Source organism: Emydura macquarii, unplaced genomic scaffold (assembly GCF_026122565.2).
Source record: "Emydura macquarii macquarii isolate MOO-44397 ecotype Brisbane River unplaced genomic scaffold, CSIRO-AGI_Emac_v2 contig_968, whole genome shotgun sequence".
NCBI classification, from domain to species: domain Eukaryota; kingdom Metazoa; phylum Chordata; order Testudines; family Chelidae; genus Emydura; species Emydura macquarii.
The window spans coordinates 6,562,748-6,581,506 of NW_027131105.1; the positions used below are offsets into that span (position 1 = coordinate 6,562,748).

The following is an 18,759-nucleotide window of genomic DNA, read 5'->3' on the forward strand; positions in this document are numbered from 1 at the left end:
TAATCAGACTGCCTTTCTAGACACTATTGGGATGGGACTGCCATCGCAGCTCTGCAGATGTGTTGCCACTAACATTCTTGCCCTCTGCTGCAAGAAATGGTAGGAACCCCACTCCCATGCTTGAGAGGAAGGAGCAAGGGAGTACTGGTGGTCTTCCATTCCACATAGAAAGCAAACTAGAACACACTCATTCCATATATTGAAGTGAGCAGTAGGCAGTAGCTGCAACATTGACACTGGTGATGCTTTCAGGTTTTTTCAGGAGTCACTTTAATTTGGGTGATGGTGAATTTAGGCTGCTGTATTGGAACTGTACTTTTTTTGTTTAGCAATCCCATCAGTGCCTTCAGCAGCACACAGCAAAAAGTTCAAACACTTAATTTGTATTGCTTTTGTTAACCCTCTCTGCATGTCTAAGTTCTTCCACAGCTACTTTGTATACTTAATTTTGCAGGCCTTAACACACCCTTCAAGTGCTATGAAATCACAGCTATAAACCGGGCTGCTTGGAAAGTGTTGGTGTAGATTGCAACCTTTTGTGTAAAGTGGCTTTCCTGTCCTGCAGCTGACAGTTCCATGCATGTTTGCCAAGGCTGGTGTCTTGGGTTTTGTATTTTTTTCCTTTCGATCCCAAGAGAGCATGTTGCCTGCTTGACTGTTAACTTGTAACTGCACTCTGTGAATCTCTCCCTCTCTGAAATCTTGGCCTCGGGGGGACAGCTTCTCTTCTCTCTGATAAGACAGCTTCAGGGATTCTGACATCTGAAAATCAACCCCCTGGCTTAACAGCTTGGGCAGACAGCAGCAGAGAAATAGACAGCAAGCCCCCTCCCTCAAAGAAGGTGAAAGAACTGGTGGTTGCTGTAGACAACAAAAGAATGGATAGCTTCCGTGGACCAAGTGCAGATTCTGGAATAGAGGCAACATCCATTGGGTCCCCTGGGTCAGAAGGCTCCCCGTTCTCTGTTGGAGCAGAGCCTCATTCCTACAGCCCAGTGATTTCAACTAGTTCTCCCGAACAAACACATGTGAGGGGCACCAGTATCAGCCTGTCAGAAGATGGTAAGGCTGAACAAAGCAGATGTAAGGACCAAGATTTTATGGATCAAAACAAGAGAACCACTATAGGCAGTGACTCCAGATTTACTTTCCTGACTGACCAGAAGCAAGACACTGAGCCGCCTCTGATCAAAAAAGTCTGTTTGCATTCTTCCACTCCATCTGGTGGGGAGACCTCTATGGAAAAAGACTCTCCTGAATCCCCGTTTGAGGTGATTATTGACAAAGCAGCATTTGATAAAGAGTACAAGGATTCATTAATTAGTAACTCCAGCGATCTCAGTAGCAACTGGGTGATGCACAGTGAGAGAGAGCTGCTTACAGATATCCCAGAAGACAGCGTCTGTGAGTTCCAAGTGAAAACTCGCAGCGGGAGCAGCATTCCAGCAGGACCTGGGCTGTCACGCCAGTCTTCAGGTACAACAGCTGCATTGGAAGAAGTGTCCAAATGTGTACGTGAGATGCACAGCTTCACAAATGAGCTGTTGAACTGGGACTTGATTCCTAAAGTAGAGCATGCTGACAAGGTCGCTGAAACCTCAGGCTCAGACCTACCTGAAATGCCCTCCAAAAATGCTGGCGGCACTCCTACACAGCCAGCAGGCTACAGGACAGAAGCATGCAAAGCACTCTCCCCTCATCCTGTCACTGTCAGCATCCAGCAGAAAGACAGAACATATACAGAGCTAGCAGCACATCATTTTGAGAAGCATGTTCCTCTGGACCAAGAAGCTGTTAAACTGAAGAATGCTTCATCTGCTGCAGTGGAACTGAAGGCTGATAGGAGCTGGCCAAGTTCTGGCCTAGCTGAAATCACAGATGCGGACAGCTCTGGTGAATCTGATGACACAGTGATAGAGGACGTGCCTATAGACCTGGCCTTTGAAAATGAGAAGCTTGTCCTTCACTCCACAGGCAGCGGCATGGCACCAGTAGAGAAGCTGACCTTGGCTCCAGTTGCTGCTGGCAAAACAAGAGACTGGATAATTGCAGATAATGAAGAGGCATCTAACAAGCTGCACAAACACAGCAGAGAGATTCATTTGCCCTCTAAGACACCAGAAGACAATCAGGGATTCATTGATGACTTTGAAACTATACATGCTCATCCAGACATTGTTGGAGGGAGTCCAGTTGCTGAAGCAAAACATCCCAGATCATCCACTCTGGACTTGACATCTATAAACATGCAGCAGTCAGGCGGCTGTGATTCAGGTTTCTTTGTGAAGCCACTCAAGGCTGGTGAAATTCCCAGCATTTCTCCAATGGAAATTCCACTGAAGGATCTTAGAAATGTGCCAAACGAGAGAGTCCCCCTGTCTCTGCCCCTGGGTAACTTGAAGGAACAAGAGCGTCCAGATGCCTTAAGCGGGGAGAACTTAGTGGATTTCATGCGGGAGTGCTTGAAATCCAAGGGTGGTGACTCTCTGGAGGACCTCACAGAAACCACCTCAGAGGCTGAAACTGCAGCTCTAAAAACCACTCCTCCAGGAATGGCTGTTCATAAAGATGAGGCAAATAAGTCAGAGGTGAAGGGGGATGGTGACTATGCTGTGCGAAGCATAACAGATGACAAGGGCAACCTCCAGAAACCTTTGTTCTCTCAAAGATCCCCCACAGTAGCTCAAGACTTTGAGCAGGAGCAGCTGACAATTAAGGCCCTTAAAGAATTAGGTGGAAAACTGGATGAGAAGCAGACTCCAACACAAAGCAAAACCTCCTCACCAGCAGGGGGAAGACTAGCACAGGACCATGACACCTCAACACCTGCCCAGAAATCTGCCTTGGAGAAGAGACCTCTCTGCATCCAGCAACAAACGGACATGAAGCCTGCCCCTGCTCACATTAGTACTGATGGTGAAATCCCCAGAGAAGCTGTCTGGGATAGTGTGGCTGAATCTCCAGTAGAACATGCCCTAGTGAGGCTGCTGACTGGGTTTTCAGGTAAACATTTTATATTGGAAATACAATACCAGTCTTTTGTCCTTATTTGCTTGTCAGACACACACCTTGTTAATATCCTTAGAAATCTACATTTACAAAGAAAACCAGCTAAGTTGCATTGTGGGTGCAAGGCCACATCTTGGTTTCTGGGTAGTTCTAATCATCTTTTCCTCCTTCCTTGAGAACTTTTCTTCATTAATGTCCACATACTTCCATTCTCCAAACAGGGCTGCTTGCTTGCTGAAGTCTGTCTTGTTGTTTTAAATGATTGGAAAACATGCCTTATAGTAACAGACTCAAGCAGCTCAATCTGTTTTAATTTAACAAAGCAGTCTACACAGGGAACAGAAATTTGATGATAGAGGACCCTTCAGTCAAGCAGACTAAGATATGACCACATCTAATGCCTGGAAGCTGATGCTATACAAATTCAGCCTGGAAATAAGGTGCAAATTGTGAACAGTAAGGAATTAACTATTAGAACAATTTACCATTTCTCCATCACTGGCAATTTTTATATCCACATTGGATGTTTTTCTAAAAGATTTGAACTCAGAGCAAATAGGATTAATTCAGGACAGTCCTATGGGCCTGTGTTATACAGGAGGTCAGACTAGATCACAGTGCTCCATTCTGTATTTATAATCTGAAACTACTGCTACCCATTTCTGTCATTTCTGAATTCCTTCCATGTAAAATCACCTGTAGCAACATCCCTTGTGGATTGCATGGAGTCTCAGGGTCAGACCTCTGCTTGGAGAATAATTTAGGGCATGGGGAGTTAGGAATAAAAGAACCCCTGATGTCCATTCCACTAACACTTCTCTGTTAATCCAGATGACACACAAATCAGCTGGCCAGCTAGAATAGCAAATACTCAGGGCCACAAACAGTTCTTTTAATAATTTAAAGCCCCTGAGGCTTTTGCATCATGTGGTTCATTTTAAAAATGACTGCAAACACAAGCACTGATTATTTTGTAAGAGGTTATTGTGAAAATTTCTTTGCAGAAAATAAAGGTTTGGCTTGGCTGGGCAGGGAAGTGTATACTGGAAAGAGGCCTGAATAGAAACTCTGTTCACACTTCCAATGTGCTTATGCTGAGAAGATGAATTTCAGTCTGGTTTCAAAGCTCCCTATCTAGTGTATGGACATAAAATAACAAGGGTATTGGGAAGAAATCCATGCACTGATTATAGCTGGGTTCAGTTAGGGTCCATTCAAGTGAACGGAATGGCATTGGTGACACAAGTAACGTTTCAGTTAATGCGTGGGGCCAGAGTCTGTTCTGAACAGTTGTTGAACTGCACTGAATGTAATAGGTCGGTCTTTGGGGCTTCAGTGTGACCAGCCCTTATTTTGGTGATCAGAGGCTTGCTGAATGCAAGGAACAATTAAATGCTGGCAAGCTGAGAGCATGGTGGTTGAGTCGGTTGGAGGTGGGGCCCAGGATGTGCAATCTTCTTTGAGAGTCATATTTACAGAATTTCAAGATATCACATGTCCTCCTTTCAGATTCAATGGAAACAACCCTGGGAGAGGATACTATGAGTTGGGAAAGAGTGTAAACACCAAGGACAGTGCAGTTATTTGGAAGATAACTGGGAGAAATGGGGTGATCTGTAGGTTCCAAAGGAAGCCACATTGCTTGGACTGGGCATTGGACAATACATTATAAGGAGCAGTTCTACATCCTGCACTGACGGAGATGAGATGAGACCTGATGACATGACATCCCTTCCATATCCATATCCAGTTCCTGTGAATCTCTTAAATCTCCCATACAGTCCCCAAAGGGGCATACTTCCTATAGGGTTCCTGTTCTAAAGGAACTGGAGATACTCCCAATGCAGATATGTTTGTACAAGAATACCTTTCAGTGTGGTTTTAAATGACCTGAGTGATTTGCATCCCATCATTGATCTTACATTAAAAAATGCAAGGTCAGGAACCCCGCAGCTCTATAGGGAAGTGACAAAAGCGTAAGTAAAAGATTAAAGCCAAGTAGAAGTTGAGTTTAGCTTGAGAAACCTCACCCGAGGCATAGGCAGCAAGCAAAAAGATGCTTTTGTGTCAGTACTAGACCACACTTAACCCACAGGCATTGCTTTAATCAGAAAGTTAAACAGAAATTAAAAGGTACAGTGCCAAAAGTGAAGTCCTTGCAAGCTGCATGGAAACTTTTTAAAGACACTGTAATAGAGGCTCAGTTTAAATGTATACCCCAAGTTAAAAAACACAGTGAGAAGACCAAAAAAGTGCCATCGTGCTAAACAACAAAGTAAAAAAAGTAGTTACAGGCAAAAAGGCATCCTTTAAATCCTATTGAGGAAAATAGGAGCATAAACTCTGGCAAGTGTAAAAATATAATTAGGAAGGCCAAAAAAGAATTTGAAGAACAACTAGCCAAAGACTCAAAAAATAACAAGTTTAAGTACATCAGAAGCAGGAAGTCAGCTAAACAACCAGTGCGACCACTGGACAATCAAGATACTAAAGGAGCACTTAAGGAAGATAAGGCTATTGTGGAGAAACTAAATGAATTATTTGTATTGGTCTTCACGGCTAAGGATGTGAGGGAGATTCCCAAATCTGAGCCATTTTTTTTAGGTGACTCATCTGAAGAACTGTCCCAGATTGAAGTGTCATGAGAGAGGTTTTGGAACAAATCAATAAAGTAAACAGTAATAAGTCATGAGAATCAGATGGTATTCACCCAAAAGTTCTAAAGGAACTCAGATGTGAAATTGCAGAGCTACTGACTATGGTATGTAACCTATCACTTAAATCATCTGTACCAGATGACTGGAGGATAGCTAATGTGACACCAATTTTTAAAAAAGGTTCCAGAGGCGATCCCGGCAATTACAGGCTGGTAAGTCTAATTTCAGTACCAGGCAAAGTGGTTGAAATTATAATAAAGAACAGAATTATCAGACACATAGATGAACACAATTTATTGGAGAAGAGTCCATATGGTTTTTGTAAAAGGAAATCATGCCTCACCAATATACTAGAATTCTTTGAGGGGGGTCAACAAACGTGGATAATGGTGAACCAGTGGATATAGTGTTCTTAGATTTTCAGAAAGCCTTTGACAAGGTTCACCAAAAGGCTCTTAAGCAAAGTAAATAGTCATGGGATAAGAGGGAAGGTCCTCTCCTGGATCAGTAACTGGTTAAACGATAGGAAACAAAGAGTAAAAAACAAAGGGTCTGTACTGGGACCAGTGCTGTTCAACATATTCATAAATGATCTGGAAAAGGGGACAAAAAATGAGGTGGCAAAATTTGTAGATGATACAAAAGTACTCAAGATAATTATGTTCAAAGCAGACTGTGAAGAGTTACAAAGGGATCTCAGAAAACTGGGCGACAAAATGGCAGATGAAATTCAATGCTGATAAATGCAAAGTAATGCACATTGGAAAACATAATCCCAACTATACATATAAAATGATGGGATTTAAATTAGCAGTTATTACCAAAAAAGGAGTCTGATGATTGTGGATAGTTCTCTGAAAATGTCCACTCAATGTTCAGTGGCAGTCAAAAATAACTAATAGAATGTTAAAAACAACAAGAGTCCTGTAGCACTTTAAAGACTAACAAATTTCTGTGGGCATAAGCTTTCACCGGCTTCAACCCACTTGATCAGATGCATGAAATGGAAATCACAGATAGGAGGTATATATATACATCCAAGGGTAAGAAACATAACAATAGGGAGGGCAAGTGCTAACAAAGTCAGTTCAATTAGGGTAGATGAGACCTATTCACAACCATTGATTAGAAGGTGAGAATGTGTGAAAAGTGACAATTACTTCTTGTAATGAGATAACCATTCCAAGTCCCTATTCAGACCCCGTTTGATTGTGTCAAGTTTGTATATGAGTTCCAGCTCTGCAGTTTCTCGCTGAAGTCTGTTTTTTAAGTTTTTTTTGTTGAAGTATGGCAACTTTCAAATCAGCTACAGAGTGTCCTGGGAGATTGAAGTGCTCTCCTGCTGGCTTATGGATGTTACCATTTTTTATGTCTGATTTATGTCCATTTATTCTTTTGCATAGTGACAGTCCAGTTTGGCCAATGTACATGGCAGAGGGGCATTGCCGGCACATGATGGCATATATTACATTAGTAGATGTGCAGGTGAATGAGCTCCTGATGGTGTGGCTGATGCGGTTAGGACCTATGATGGTGTCACTAGATTCAATGTGCAGGCAGAGTTGTCAACGGGGTTTGTTGCAGCGATAGATACCTGGGTTAGTGTTCTTGTTGTATGGTGTACGGTTGCTGGTGAGTATTTGCTTCAGGTTGGGGGGCTGTCTGTAAGCAAGGATAGGCCTGTCTCCCATGGCTTGAGCGAGCGAGGGATCATCTTCTGGGATAGGTTGTAGATCCTTAATGATGTGTTGGAGAGATTTTAGCTGGGGACTGTAGGTGATGGTCAGTGGTGTTTTGTTGTTTTCTTTGTTGGGTCTGTCCTGTAGTAGGTAACTTCTGGGTACCTGTCTGGCTCTGTCAATTTGTTTCTTCACCACCCCAGATGGGTATTGTAGTTTTAAGAATGTTTTATGGAGATCCTGTAGGTGTTTGTCTCTGTCTGAGGGATTGGAGCAAATCCGGTTCTATCTTAGGGCTTGGCTGTAGACAGTGGATCGTGCAATGTGTCCAGGGTGGAAGCTGGAGGCATAAAGGTATGTATTGCGGTCAGTTGGTTTTCGGTATAGGGTGGTATTAATGTGGCCGTTCCTTATTTGTATTGTAGTGTCCAGGAAGTGGATTTCTTGTGTGGACTGGTCAAGGCTGAGGTTGATGGTGGGGTGAAAATTATTGATATCCCAGTGTAATTCTTTGAGGATAGAAGAATAGAATGTTAGGAATCATTAGGAAAGGGATAGATAAGACACAAAACATCATATTGCCTCTTTATAAATCCATACTGCACCTACATCTTGAATACTGCGTGCAGATCTGGTCGCCATCTCAAAAAAGATATATTGGAATTGGAAAAGGTACAGAAAAGGGCAACAAAAATGATTAGGGGTACGCAACGCAAGAACTAGGGGTCACCAAATTAAATCAATAGGCAGCAGGTTTAAAACCAACAAAAGAAAGTATTTCTTCACACAACGCACAGTCAACGTGTAGAACTCCTTGCCAGAGGATGTTGTGAAGATCAAGACTATAATAGGGTTAAAAAAAGAACTAGATGAGTTCCTGGTGGATAGGTCCATCGATGGCTATTAGCCAGGATGGGCAGGGGTGCAAAACCATGTTCTGATGTGTCTCTAGCTTCTGTTTGCCAGAAGCTGGGGATGGGGAACACGGGATGGATCACTTGATGATTACCTGTTCTGTTCATTCCCTCTGAAGCGCCTGGCATTGGCACTGTCAGAAGACAGGATACTGGACTAGATGGGCCATTCGTCTGACCCAGTATAGCCGTTCTTGTGTTCTTAATCAAGTGCAGCCAGCCTTCATAGAAGTGAGAGGTATGAGGCAGTGTGTTCAGGTATAAGGGATCCAGGCACCTGATATGGCTGTTGTGCTGAGAGCTCTGGATACTGGGCTAAAAGCAGGTGAAAGACACAGGCATTCTAATTCCAGAATAGGAAAGACAGCCTAGGAATCTCCAACCAAAATCCTCTGTGGTGAGAATGTGATCTAAGGCAGTTACATCCCCTTGGTGTATTTCTTCATGCCTGTTCTATGGCAGGCTGGTCTGTTCTCCTTTGTTTTGGTGTGGTCTAATACAGTGCAGACCAACTGGTTCTTGGCTTTCACTCTCTCCAGCAATTTTGCTAGCAGAAGAGATTCCCTTCTGCATTGTTACATATGAGATTGACAGCCAGGCATCTCTTAATGGAAAAACTATTTTTCTGCAGGTCAGAAGAGAGCAACCCATTTGAAAAGGGCTTTTTATAAATTTATCTTTGGCCAGCTGCCAGGCTTCTTCGTAGCTCAGAGAAAGTGCTTCTCCTGTCTCTCACAGTAACAGCCTTGTGCAGTTTTGTAAATGCCTCCTCTGTCCTCTTCTGAGGTCGCTGGACCTGGTTGGGGACGAATTGTAAAGAACGCAGCAGACTCCATTAACCTATTTCAGTTCCTGGGCAGTGATGGAGTTTGATCTGAGTGGAGAGGGCTTTGTTTTGAACCAAAGGGGGTTGAAGCATCTGCCTTTACAATCTGAGCAGTTGGTGATCACGGTACATCTAGCGTCCTCTCTGCACACAAAAGGAATGCAGGCTCCTAATATGGCTCCTCCCTTCCAGCCCACCGCTTTCATATTTTGCTTGGCTACAAGAATTCAATCCAGAATACTGTATACACATGAAGGGACAGCTGATTCCAGCCTATGATCCTCCAATTGGCAGGAGGCTGGGAACTGTAAACAGGAGGCAAAAACAGAGCAATCAAATGGAATCAAAGTCTGTTAGAGATTCTGGAGTGTTTCCTTAACCTCTGCTCTGAGTTATTGCACATCCTCTATTCATTGTAATTCATCCATCAGCCCTGGCTTTTTTCCTTAATGCTTGCACAAGGTAAAAATAAAATCGCTAATTCTCCAGCAGCCTGTAATCTGCCTTCAGCAGCATTATGATTCAAACCTAGAGAATTTAGATTGTTCCCACTTCCCTGCAATTAGTGAAAACCAATTATGCCAAGCTGCTAGTGCAGAAACTGCCTGGGAGAGGAATTTGAGAAAATGGGCAATCTGCATGCTCTTCCAAAACAACCAGAGGGCTAGATATCTGCTTCAGTTTCAGTCTGAAGAGGAGTCTTAAAAAACACCCACACCACGCTGCCAGGTCTGTTTTAAACAAGCTATCACACTAGCGGGGTTCATCTGTTTGGGTATTCTAAAAAAGCCTTCCCTCTCAAAGTTTGGGCTTCACCAGACCCTTAAATATACCTAAAGCAACCAAGAAAAATGTTGGGGTAAGCCCTGGAAATTCCACCTTTTCTTTTTGTTCTGCCTGGAGTAGACTTGAATGGCTTTCTTGCAGCGTTTGAGCTGAAAGCATGGATTAGTGCCAGTGTACTGGGCGTGGTGCTGGCTGGCTGCCCGATTCTTTTCTCCTCCTCCCCCCACTCTGCGGCGGTCCCGTCCCCCGTCGTCGTCCGTACCCCCACCTCCCCCCACCACCAGCGCTGGTCACTAGTAGAATAAACAGTAGGGGACAGCTGCAAACCCTTCTTCAGTTTATTAGTGTTTGTTCAGTCCACACACTGCCATTAATGACAATAGTGCCCTCTTGTAGCCGAAGCAGGATACTGCAGGCAAAGCAATACCCAAAGCTTGCACCTCCTACCAAGAGACATTATTTGTGAGGGCTGGAAAAACAGAGCCCTTCAAACTGGACTTCGAAGGGATCTGCCTTTGTTCTGAACTGAGATTAAACCCCAGGCATGGACCGGTTCCCTAACTGCAATTTTAAACAGTTGTTAAGCTAACTTCTTTATTTGTAGAGTAGAGCTTTAGAGAGCAATTTGTAGTGCGGAAGTTAGTCCAAAGATAGTTGCAGATGATGCTGTTGCATTGTAACTAGGACGCATCACCCATGTTATCAGCACTTCCATACCATAGCAGTGGGTGCTGTGTAAACACCACAGATTAAGCAGTAGATTTGGTGAGGGGTAGGGGATGATGCTTCAGACACCAGTTTGTGGCATCTGGGTACTATGGGAAGGCCGAGGTGTGATTTTTAACCTGGCATATCAGCTCTGAGACTTCCTATAGTGGGTGGGGAAAGACAAATGTTACTCATCTTCAGACCCCCTCGGGTAAACATACAATGGGTTGCACTGAAAATGCGACATGGGGGCAGGGAGAGCTGTAATGAGTGGACTGTGATGACTTCATCATAGCTAACAGGCATTTTGAAGCTACTGTTGTTTCCAGTCTCTCTGGAACTCACTCACTCAGTTCTGCCATGTGTCGCTTTTGCTAAGACTTGTTCAGCACTAAACAGGCTCCTTTCATTTTAGTCAGTGTCCTTGACAGCTAGCCTTCCACTCATTACTGTGACTCCTCTGATGTGACCTTGCTCTTTAAACCTTCAGCAAAACCATAATGCTCTGTTGCTATATCCCAACCATTCCTACGCCTTCAGGGGCAAAGGGCTGAGTTCTTGGCATATTCAGGCTTCAAAGGAAGAAACTGCGCTGTGATGGAAAGGTGAGGCCCTTACTAAACACAAATCTGCAATGATAAATTAAATGCTCTCCAGGAAAACTCATATGCTGTGTTTAAATACTTGATTTTAAGCTGTCACTGACTGACAAGCAGGTATATCCCTGCTCAGACTGTGTCTGACAGCTTGCTTTGGACAGTCCAACTTCTTTGAGAAGGGAACATCACTTTAGCAGGAGCAGAGGATGGGAGGTTCCCAACTGTGCTGCTAATATTGCAGAGTGACTTCACACAAACTGCTTAACATCTCTGCGTCCCCGTGTGTAAAGCTGGGCTCATACCTGGCTATCTCCAGTAGGGCTGAGTGTTTGAAAGATAAGAGAATTCTGCCTTGGGTTTGTTTACACTTGTCTGGCTTTGAGTCCACTTTCTGTGTGCTGTGAGAGAAGTTGTATGGAGACCTTGATTATCTGGTGCTAAAGAAACACTAGTTAGGAAGGATTTTCCCTTTGGTTTCATGAAAGTAGTACACACCTGCTTAATGTTGTGTATCTGCAAATGCATTCTTGACTGCTTGAGTCTCCGGATCTGTTTATAGTGCAAGGGAACCGATGCCATAGGCCAATAAAGCTAATTCTCTGAGTGAGGATTACTTAACAAGGGCCTGTACTGGAACCCCCACTGTCCAGCACTCTCCACTGCTTGGTTACCCCCACCTCCATAACTTCCCCTTGTTTTGTCACTTTCCTTGGCAGTGCACGATCTGATCTTCTGGCGGGATGTGAAGAAGACAGGCTTTGTCTTTGGCACATCATTGATCATGCTGCTCTCTCTGGCCGCCTTCAGCGTCATCAGCGTGGTTTCTTACCTCATCCTGGCGCTGCTGTCAGTCACCATCAGCTTTAGAGTCTACAAGTCTGTCATCCAAGCCATACAGAAGTCTGAAGAGGGACATCCATTTAAGTGAGCCAATCCTTTGTTCTTAGAGATGTGGCCATTCTAGTCATGTAACTAATTAGAATGACATGCCCTAAGATCACCTGCATATGGTAGCACAGGTATAGTGGAAGTAGGAGCAAGATGGGTCACAAAATACCATGTTCCTTTCTGCTCTTCTGGCTATCTGTATTCTGTGCCAGGAGAGAAACTGCCCTGCAGTTCATGAGCTAGATACTATTCCACCATGAGCATTGCACAGAATGGAGTGGCTTTGTGATACTATCTGTGCCCCTGCTGCAGTAAGGGCTTCTAAAAGTATCCTGATTGTTATACACATAGCGAGCTTTGAGGGGCAACAAAATTACTTAAATGTAAACTCATTGGGGCAGGGACTGCCTCATAATGTGTCCTGATCCTGACTTGTAGTCCCTGGTCGCTACCATAATCAGGCAAATGGTTTAGGACTTGTCTAAATATGAAAGTTAATCTGAATGAAAGTAGGATGTGAATCTGAAGCAAATAAATTACTCCTAATTTAGAATTTTGGAAGTGGATTAGGATAATTTGGAATAAAGTACTCGTATTCCAGAATGAGAGCATCCATGCAGGTAATCAGCTAATCAGGAGTAGCTCCCCATGTAGAGAAGCCCTTACTTTGCCAGTGTTTGCAGCAGAGACGATTCCTAAAGTAATTGGTGGCACCTGTGACTTTAAAACTTGAACACTACTGATGTCAATACTGTCCATCTTATATCATGGTGGTACTTAGATGTTCCAGCCAGGTTGGGCCCTGTTGTGCTAAGTGCTATACAAACATTAAATGACTGCCCTGCCCCAGAGTTCATAGCCTGTGATTTCTCTCAAAAACACCTCTCAACATCAAGATTCATCTCAAGGCCACAGTGAAAGGGTCTGGGCATAAACAATGGGAATGTCAGCATCCTCCAGTGAAGAGCTGATCGGATCAGAGCCACATGATTCTGGAGAAAGATGCCATACTGAGATGTTCTTCCACACTAATCCTGCTGATGCGGCAGGCGCTTTCAGAGCAAGTGTGAATGTGTTTGAAGATTTCTCCTTCCCTCAGCTATCACTCAGGATGGTGCTGTCCGGGTTCCTCACTACTGCCCTATCTCACCCTATCTGCTTGTTGTAGTAAGTGTAACATATTTGAACTTCAGGGGTCAAATCCCAAAGAACTTTCCCTCTCCTGGTCATGGTGCCTGCTCAGTGTTGTTCTCCACTCCTACTGAAAGGCATTGGAAGGAGCCGGTCCATTGGTGCTTCTTGCCTTATTAGACCTCTCTAAGTAACCGTCTCCCGGGATGCAGATCATCTGTGGGGTTTGAACTTGGGACATCCTGAATCTAAAAGGATGAGGCTCTGCTGTCTGAATTAAAGGATTCATTAGATCATAAGCAATCGCACACTCCTCCAGCCACTGTGGGGAGGGGGCATGAGGCATACCGTTAGCATAGGGCTGACATCTCTCATTGGATGCATCTCTCTTGTTCTTCCAGAGCCTACTTAGACCTCGAGATCACGCTGTCTTCAGAGGCCTTCCACAACTACGTGAATGCTGCAATGGTGCATGTCAACCGAGCTCTCAAACTCATCATCCGCCTCTTCCTGGTGGAGGATCTGGTGGATTCCCTGAAGGTTGGTGTTAGCGACTCTTCAGGAGGGAAGCCTGGCTTTGCTGACACCTGCCTTGGGGAATCTTCCTTGGAGAAGGAGCTTTCCTTAGGGCTCAGCAGCCCAAGCTAAATTCTGGGTTGCTCTGAAGTGGGAAAATAGTCCCACAAACAAATGAACCAGAGATCAATGGGACAGTCCATTGCCTGAGGAAGGCAGTTGATGAAATAACATTATGAATTTGTATTACCTTGCCAAGGAACCCCAGTCATGGACCAGGCTTTGGCCAGGTGCTGTCCACAGAACAGACATTCCCTGCCTCATAGAGTTTAGAAGCTAAGAGTTGCTGTTCCCTTACTAATAAAACCAAACTGTGTACCACAGTGCTCAGGTCAGCTTACAGTGACTGACGGGCGCTCTAACGTGGCACCAGTCAAGTCAGACTGCTGAGCAGCATGGCTGCGCCCCATTAACAGAACTGCTCTGTTCCCTTTGCAGCTGGCAGTTGTTATGTGGCTGATGACTTACGTCGGGGCTGTGTTCAATGGGATCACCCTCCTCATTCTTGGTAAGAGAGTGGCCAGAGTTCATGAAGGCAATGGGCCTCTGTTCAGAGGGGCCTTTCCTGATCTATCTAGCAACTCATCCATTGCCTAGTCAGTCAGGGGCTCATCCAGTGTAGCAGCTTCTAGTTTGTCCATCCCTAACCAATGAACCTCTGTTTAATCCTTTAGTTCTCTTATGGGCAGAGACTGGCAATTAGGAGACCTAGGTTCTCCTCTGCCATGGGGGTGCTGAGCACCCCTCAGCATTTAATAGTGGGTGTTAAGGAGCTGGAAGGATGGCCCAGTGGTTAGGACACTAGCTTGGGACCTAGGAGACCTAGATTCACTTCCCTGCTCTGCCACAGATACCCTGTGTGACCTTGGGCAAATGTTACCCATTTGTAAAATGGGGATAACAGCACTGCTCTGCTGGCAGGATAAATCCATTAGAGACTGCGAGGTGCTGAAGTAAGGAGGAGCATGTAAATACCATCGATAGAACCCTGCCATGACACTGACTGTATTGCAATAATCCTCTGAAAGCAGCAGTGCTTCTGCACCTTACACAAGACAGTACAGTTCCGTGGGGCAGCCACAGTACCAAGAGCGATTGTCTTTCCCTGTCCACCTTGTGACCAGAGACCTGTCTGTCTCTTGCAGGGGAACTGCTGATTTTTGGTGTTCCAGTTGTCTATGAGAAATACAAGGTGAGTCATTGCAATCACCCAGTGCAGACATCATTTAGCGGTTTGTTTATCTAGCAGGTGCTGAGGCACTGGATCCTCCTCCAAACAGCTGTAAAAACCCTGCAGTGGACTTTGTCAGAACTGCATCTGATGCATGTGAATTTAAGGCAGTAGCTTCCTAAGAGGAGAAATGCAGCTATATCAGGAGCCTCCCTGATCCTAGCTGGAGTTTGCCTGTGGTAGCTACATTACAGAGGTCCGGTCAGATTGATCATTATGGCCCCATCTGGCCTTAAAAGATGAACTGAGACAGCCATGCAGAGAACTCTGAAGGGAAGCACTACTGCTCTCTGTTGGATACACATCCCCTTCCAGCTAGCCTAACCCATTGGTTCTTCCTTAGACGCAGATTGATCACTACGTTGGAATCGCCCGGGACCAGACTAAGTCGATTATTGCAAAGTGAGTCCCCCTGTCAAAATAGCACCGGCCCTGTCACCTGAGAGCAAGGAATCCCATGCAGAGGACTCATCCTCTCATGAGGGAACCTAGTTGTGGAAGGATTGGACCTTCTGTCTGTACAGCAGCTAGCATAGTGGGTGCAGCAATACAGGCCCCATCTGAACTGGACTTAGCTGATGTGAATGAGGCTTGACTTGAGTGGCATTGCTAGTAGGGATTGGGGTGCATGTGATCTGCTGACTTCATATGGATCATGCAAGTTCATTGTCTCTTAAAACTGCTCTTGGCACGTAAGGCTTCCTTGGAGGCAAGTAGGTGCAAAGGGCTAGTGTGCTAGATGCTGGGGCTCAAGAGCTGGGTTCAGATTCAGTCTGGAAGTGAAGGTTTGGCCTCGCAGCTAATCCCTATTGAGCTCTGATTCCGGCTGCAGAAGAGAAGTGTCTCTGTGGGGTGTGTTGGTGGTTGGCACGGCAGTTACAGCTACTGGGACTGTTTCTAGCTACCACTGTAGGTGCCTGACTGCCATTGACTTGTGGGGGGAGTTGGACACACTGAAAATCCCTCCCTTAGTTGCATTTCAGTAGCACCCAGTGTAAGGCCCCTTTGTGCTAGTCCATGTGGATGCACATTTGACGGTCCCTGCCCCAAGAGCTTGCAGTCTAGTCTGATTCCTCCATGGCTTCCATGTGCACCAAATTCCTCCAGAAGCCTTCGAGCAAAGAGCGTTTGGGGCACGAGATGCTCTTCAGCACAGGTACTGAACAGAAAGGAGAGAGCCACATGGATTGCCCTCAGTAAATTGATGCAATGATATCCCAGTCATGTCCACAGGGACAGAATCTGCTACCTGAACCAAAGCCTCAGGTCCAGTTGCTTGTAGCATCATAAACATCTTGTATGGTCCGACCACTAGACTAAGTCTTTAATCAATGAGCATCCAGCTGACCTCTTGGCCCTCAAAACTCACCCTCTCCCCAATTCTTTTTCTGTAGGATCCAAGCAAAACTTCCTGGAGTGGTGAAGAAAAAGTCGGAATAAGCTGGAGGGTGGGCAACCCCAGGATCCAGCCATTACTAAACTCCATGTGATAGTTATAACCATTGTTACTTGTACCTATGAAGGAACATGCTGAGTCAGCTTGAGCCGGCATTCCAAACGTTTCTTCTTATTATTTGGTATTTGCTTTTCTAAGCCTAAAACACTGGGCTCAGAACATGCACCAGACTAAAGGAGACCTGGCGTCAAAGCCATTAGAGGAGGCCTCAGCACACCACAACGATTGTAGGGGTCTTGTCCCCGATCGCAGAGAACCAAATGCTGCTCTGAACGCTGGCTCCTTTTTGGTTCCCAGCCTCCCATTAGGGCAGGGTGGCTCTCTGCTCGACCAAATGCTTTCCTGTCTGCCAAGGCAAATCGCTGCAAGGAGACATGCCTTTCTCCCTCTTCTTGGCTTCCCACGCTTCCACAGAGCCACGCTCTGCGTTCCCTGCCCTCGGCTCCCAAAGTGTTCTCACTTGTGGGCTCTCCCAGTTGCCTCCTTGAGGGGCAGGGACTCATACTGAAAGGGGTGAGCTGGGAAGGCCAGGAAACTGTCCCCTCAACCTTGCTGATCGAAAGGGGGGTTTCTACCCCCACGTGACATCAGTTCTGTGCTTTAGTCTGGTTCATCCCTCTCCTCTCCAGTTCCTACAACGTGCTCCCCACCCCTTTCCAAGGTTGTACCTTTTATTTCGTACTATGAGATGAAAATGTCTGCATCTGCTGTACACTGCTGTAAACTTGTGTAGAGGAAAAATGACATCCATCCCTCCTCCCCCATGAACACTGCATGTGACTCCTTTGCTGTCGTAACCCCGATCTCAGCCCCTGGAGGGCGGGTGACCACTGAGAGCTGAACTACTGAGACAGAACCACATGCTGCCTTGCCCACTTGCCATCCTGGCAGCAGGGAGCAAAGGCCCCTTTGACTCTCTCCAGCAGAGATGAGGTTCAGAGAAATGGTACTTAAAACCCTAGCTTGCAGAATAGCCTTAGAACGGCGTGTTCCGCAATTTGTATTTTTTGTACAGTCTTAACTCGCTGAATTTTATCTGAAGGTAGCTTTGAGTTTCCTCTTGTGGAAGGAGTCCGTCTTTACCCAGTCTGCTCTTCCCCAATGAAAGGTGGCTGCGCTCAAAGATTTAGACCGAAGCCCACCTCTGTTGCTTTTTCCAAGGAGAAGGAGGGTGCAGTGCTAGCTGGAGTGGAAGGGAAATGCCCAATGGATGAATGAGCTGTTCAGCATTTTGTTTCAAGGGGGTGAGGAGAAGATTTTTACCTCCCTTGTGTCACTTTAGTTTGGCAGGGAGAAGGAAGGCTTTGGCAGCTGTGGAGAAGATCAGGCTTCTTTTTAGCTCAGCATCTGCTAAGGGAGGCAATTCTGAGCCCAGCTAAGCTCAGTATTAAAAAAAAGACAACTCTGCTTTTGAACCGAGCCCTGCTGATAAAGCATAGATGCAGTTAGTCTATTCCAGGGAATATGCCCCAGGCCTGACAAGCCATCGCTGATATGTAGCACTTACAGCTGGCAGGGCAGACATGCCACCTTCTCTTCCTCCCAAGCCAGGCTGGGGGAAGGAGTGCAGTGAGTTCAGTGCTGCTTTTGCTCCTGCCCTGGTCTGTTCTCAGCAGCACCCCATAAAACCACATTCTCTGCTTTCCCCAGAGGAAACTGCACTGATCATCATACCCCGACTTACTTCCATCCCCCCCCCAGGACCTCTTCTGCACTGGAAGCCGGTAGCCCAGCTCTTACGTCTGTTCTGTTACTGCTGTTGTGAGATACGTTGAACAGATCTTTGTGCCAGGCAATTTGTTTTTTTTTAAAAGGAGAACATGTAGACAAAAAAACCTACTAATGAAGCTCTGTGTGTGTGTGTGTGTGTGTGTGTGCGTCTGCGTGCGTGCAGCCTAAATTACAGTAGTGCCCCGGGAGCTGATCAACCCGGTTCTTGTCAAACTGCAACTGATGTGGTATTAATAAAAAGAACAGAATGGACAGGTCCCCACTGGCTTCCTTTCCTGTGTATCAGTCGTCCCAGGAGGCTGTTATGGGGTAGATGGTGGGTGGAGATGAAGTTAGCCTCAGCACCTGGGATATGCGAGCCATCTGCCTTCCCCATAGATCCGCTGTCCTCAGGGAGAGCAGGGATCAGAGTGTTGTTTGCTGGGGAGTCATTCAGGCTCTCTTCCCCATCTCTGTTGAAGTCAGGGTCTTGGGCCTTCTCTTCAAGGCACTTAGTGGCCCAGCCTATCTTAAAAGCTCTGGGCTGAGGATCATGACAGAACTTCACTCCTCAGGCCCGATGGGACAT

At 45.6% G+C, this 18,759-nt stretch overlaps 1 protein-coding gene across 3 annotated transcripts in view; it reads left to right on the forward strand.

The window, feature by feature from the left end:
* Nucleotides 1-18,448, forward strand: part of RTN3 (reticulon 3) — a 41,934-nt gene extending 23,486 nt beyond the window's left edge. For 2 of the 3 annotated variants that reach the window (XM_067544001.1, XM_067544000.1), the window contains exons 2-7: nt 11,895-12,102; nt 13,599-13,737; nt 14,212-14,281; nt 14,919-14,965; nt 15,348-15,406; nt 16,399-18,448. In XM_067544001.1, the coding sequence (XP_067400102.1) occupies nt 11,895-12,102; nt 13,599-13,737; nt 14,212-14,281; nt 14,919-14,965; nt 15,348-15,406; nt 16,399-16,444 (569 nt within the window). In that variant the 3' untranslated portion in view covers nt 16,445-18,448. Of the gene's footprint in view, nt 1-720; nt 3,004-11,894; nt 12,103-13,598; nt 13,738-14,211; nt 14,282-14,918; nt 14,966-15,347; nt 15,407-16,398 lie in introns of all 3 variants that reach the window. The other variant, XM_067544002.1, reaches the window with a different exon arrangement.
* The last annotated feature ends 311 nt before the right edge of the window (nt 18,449-18,759 follow it).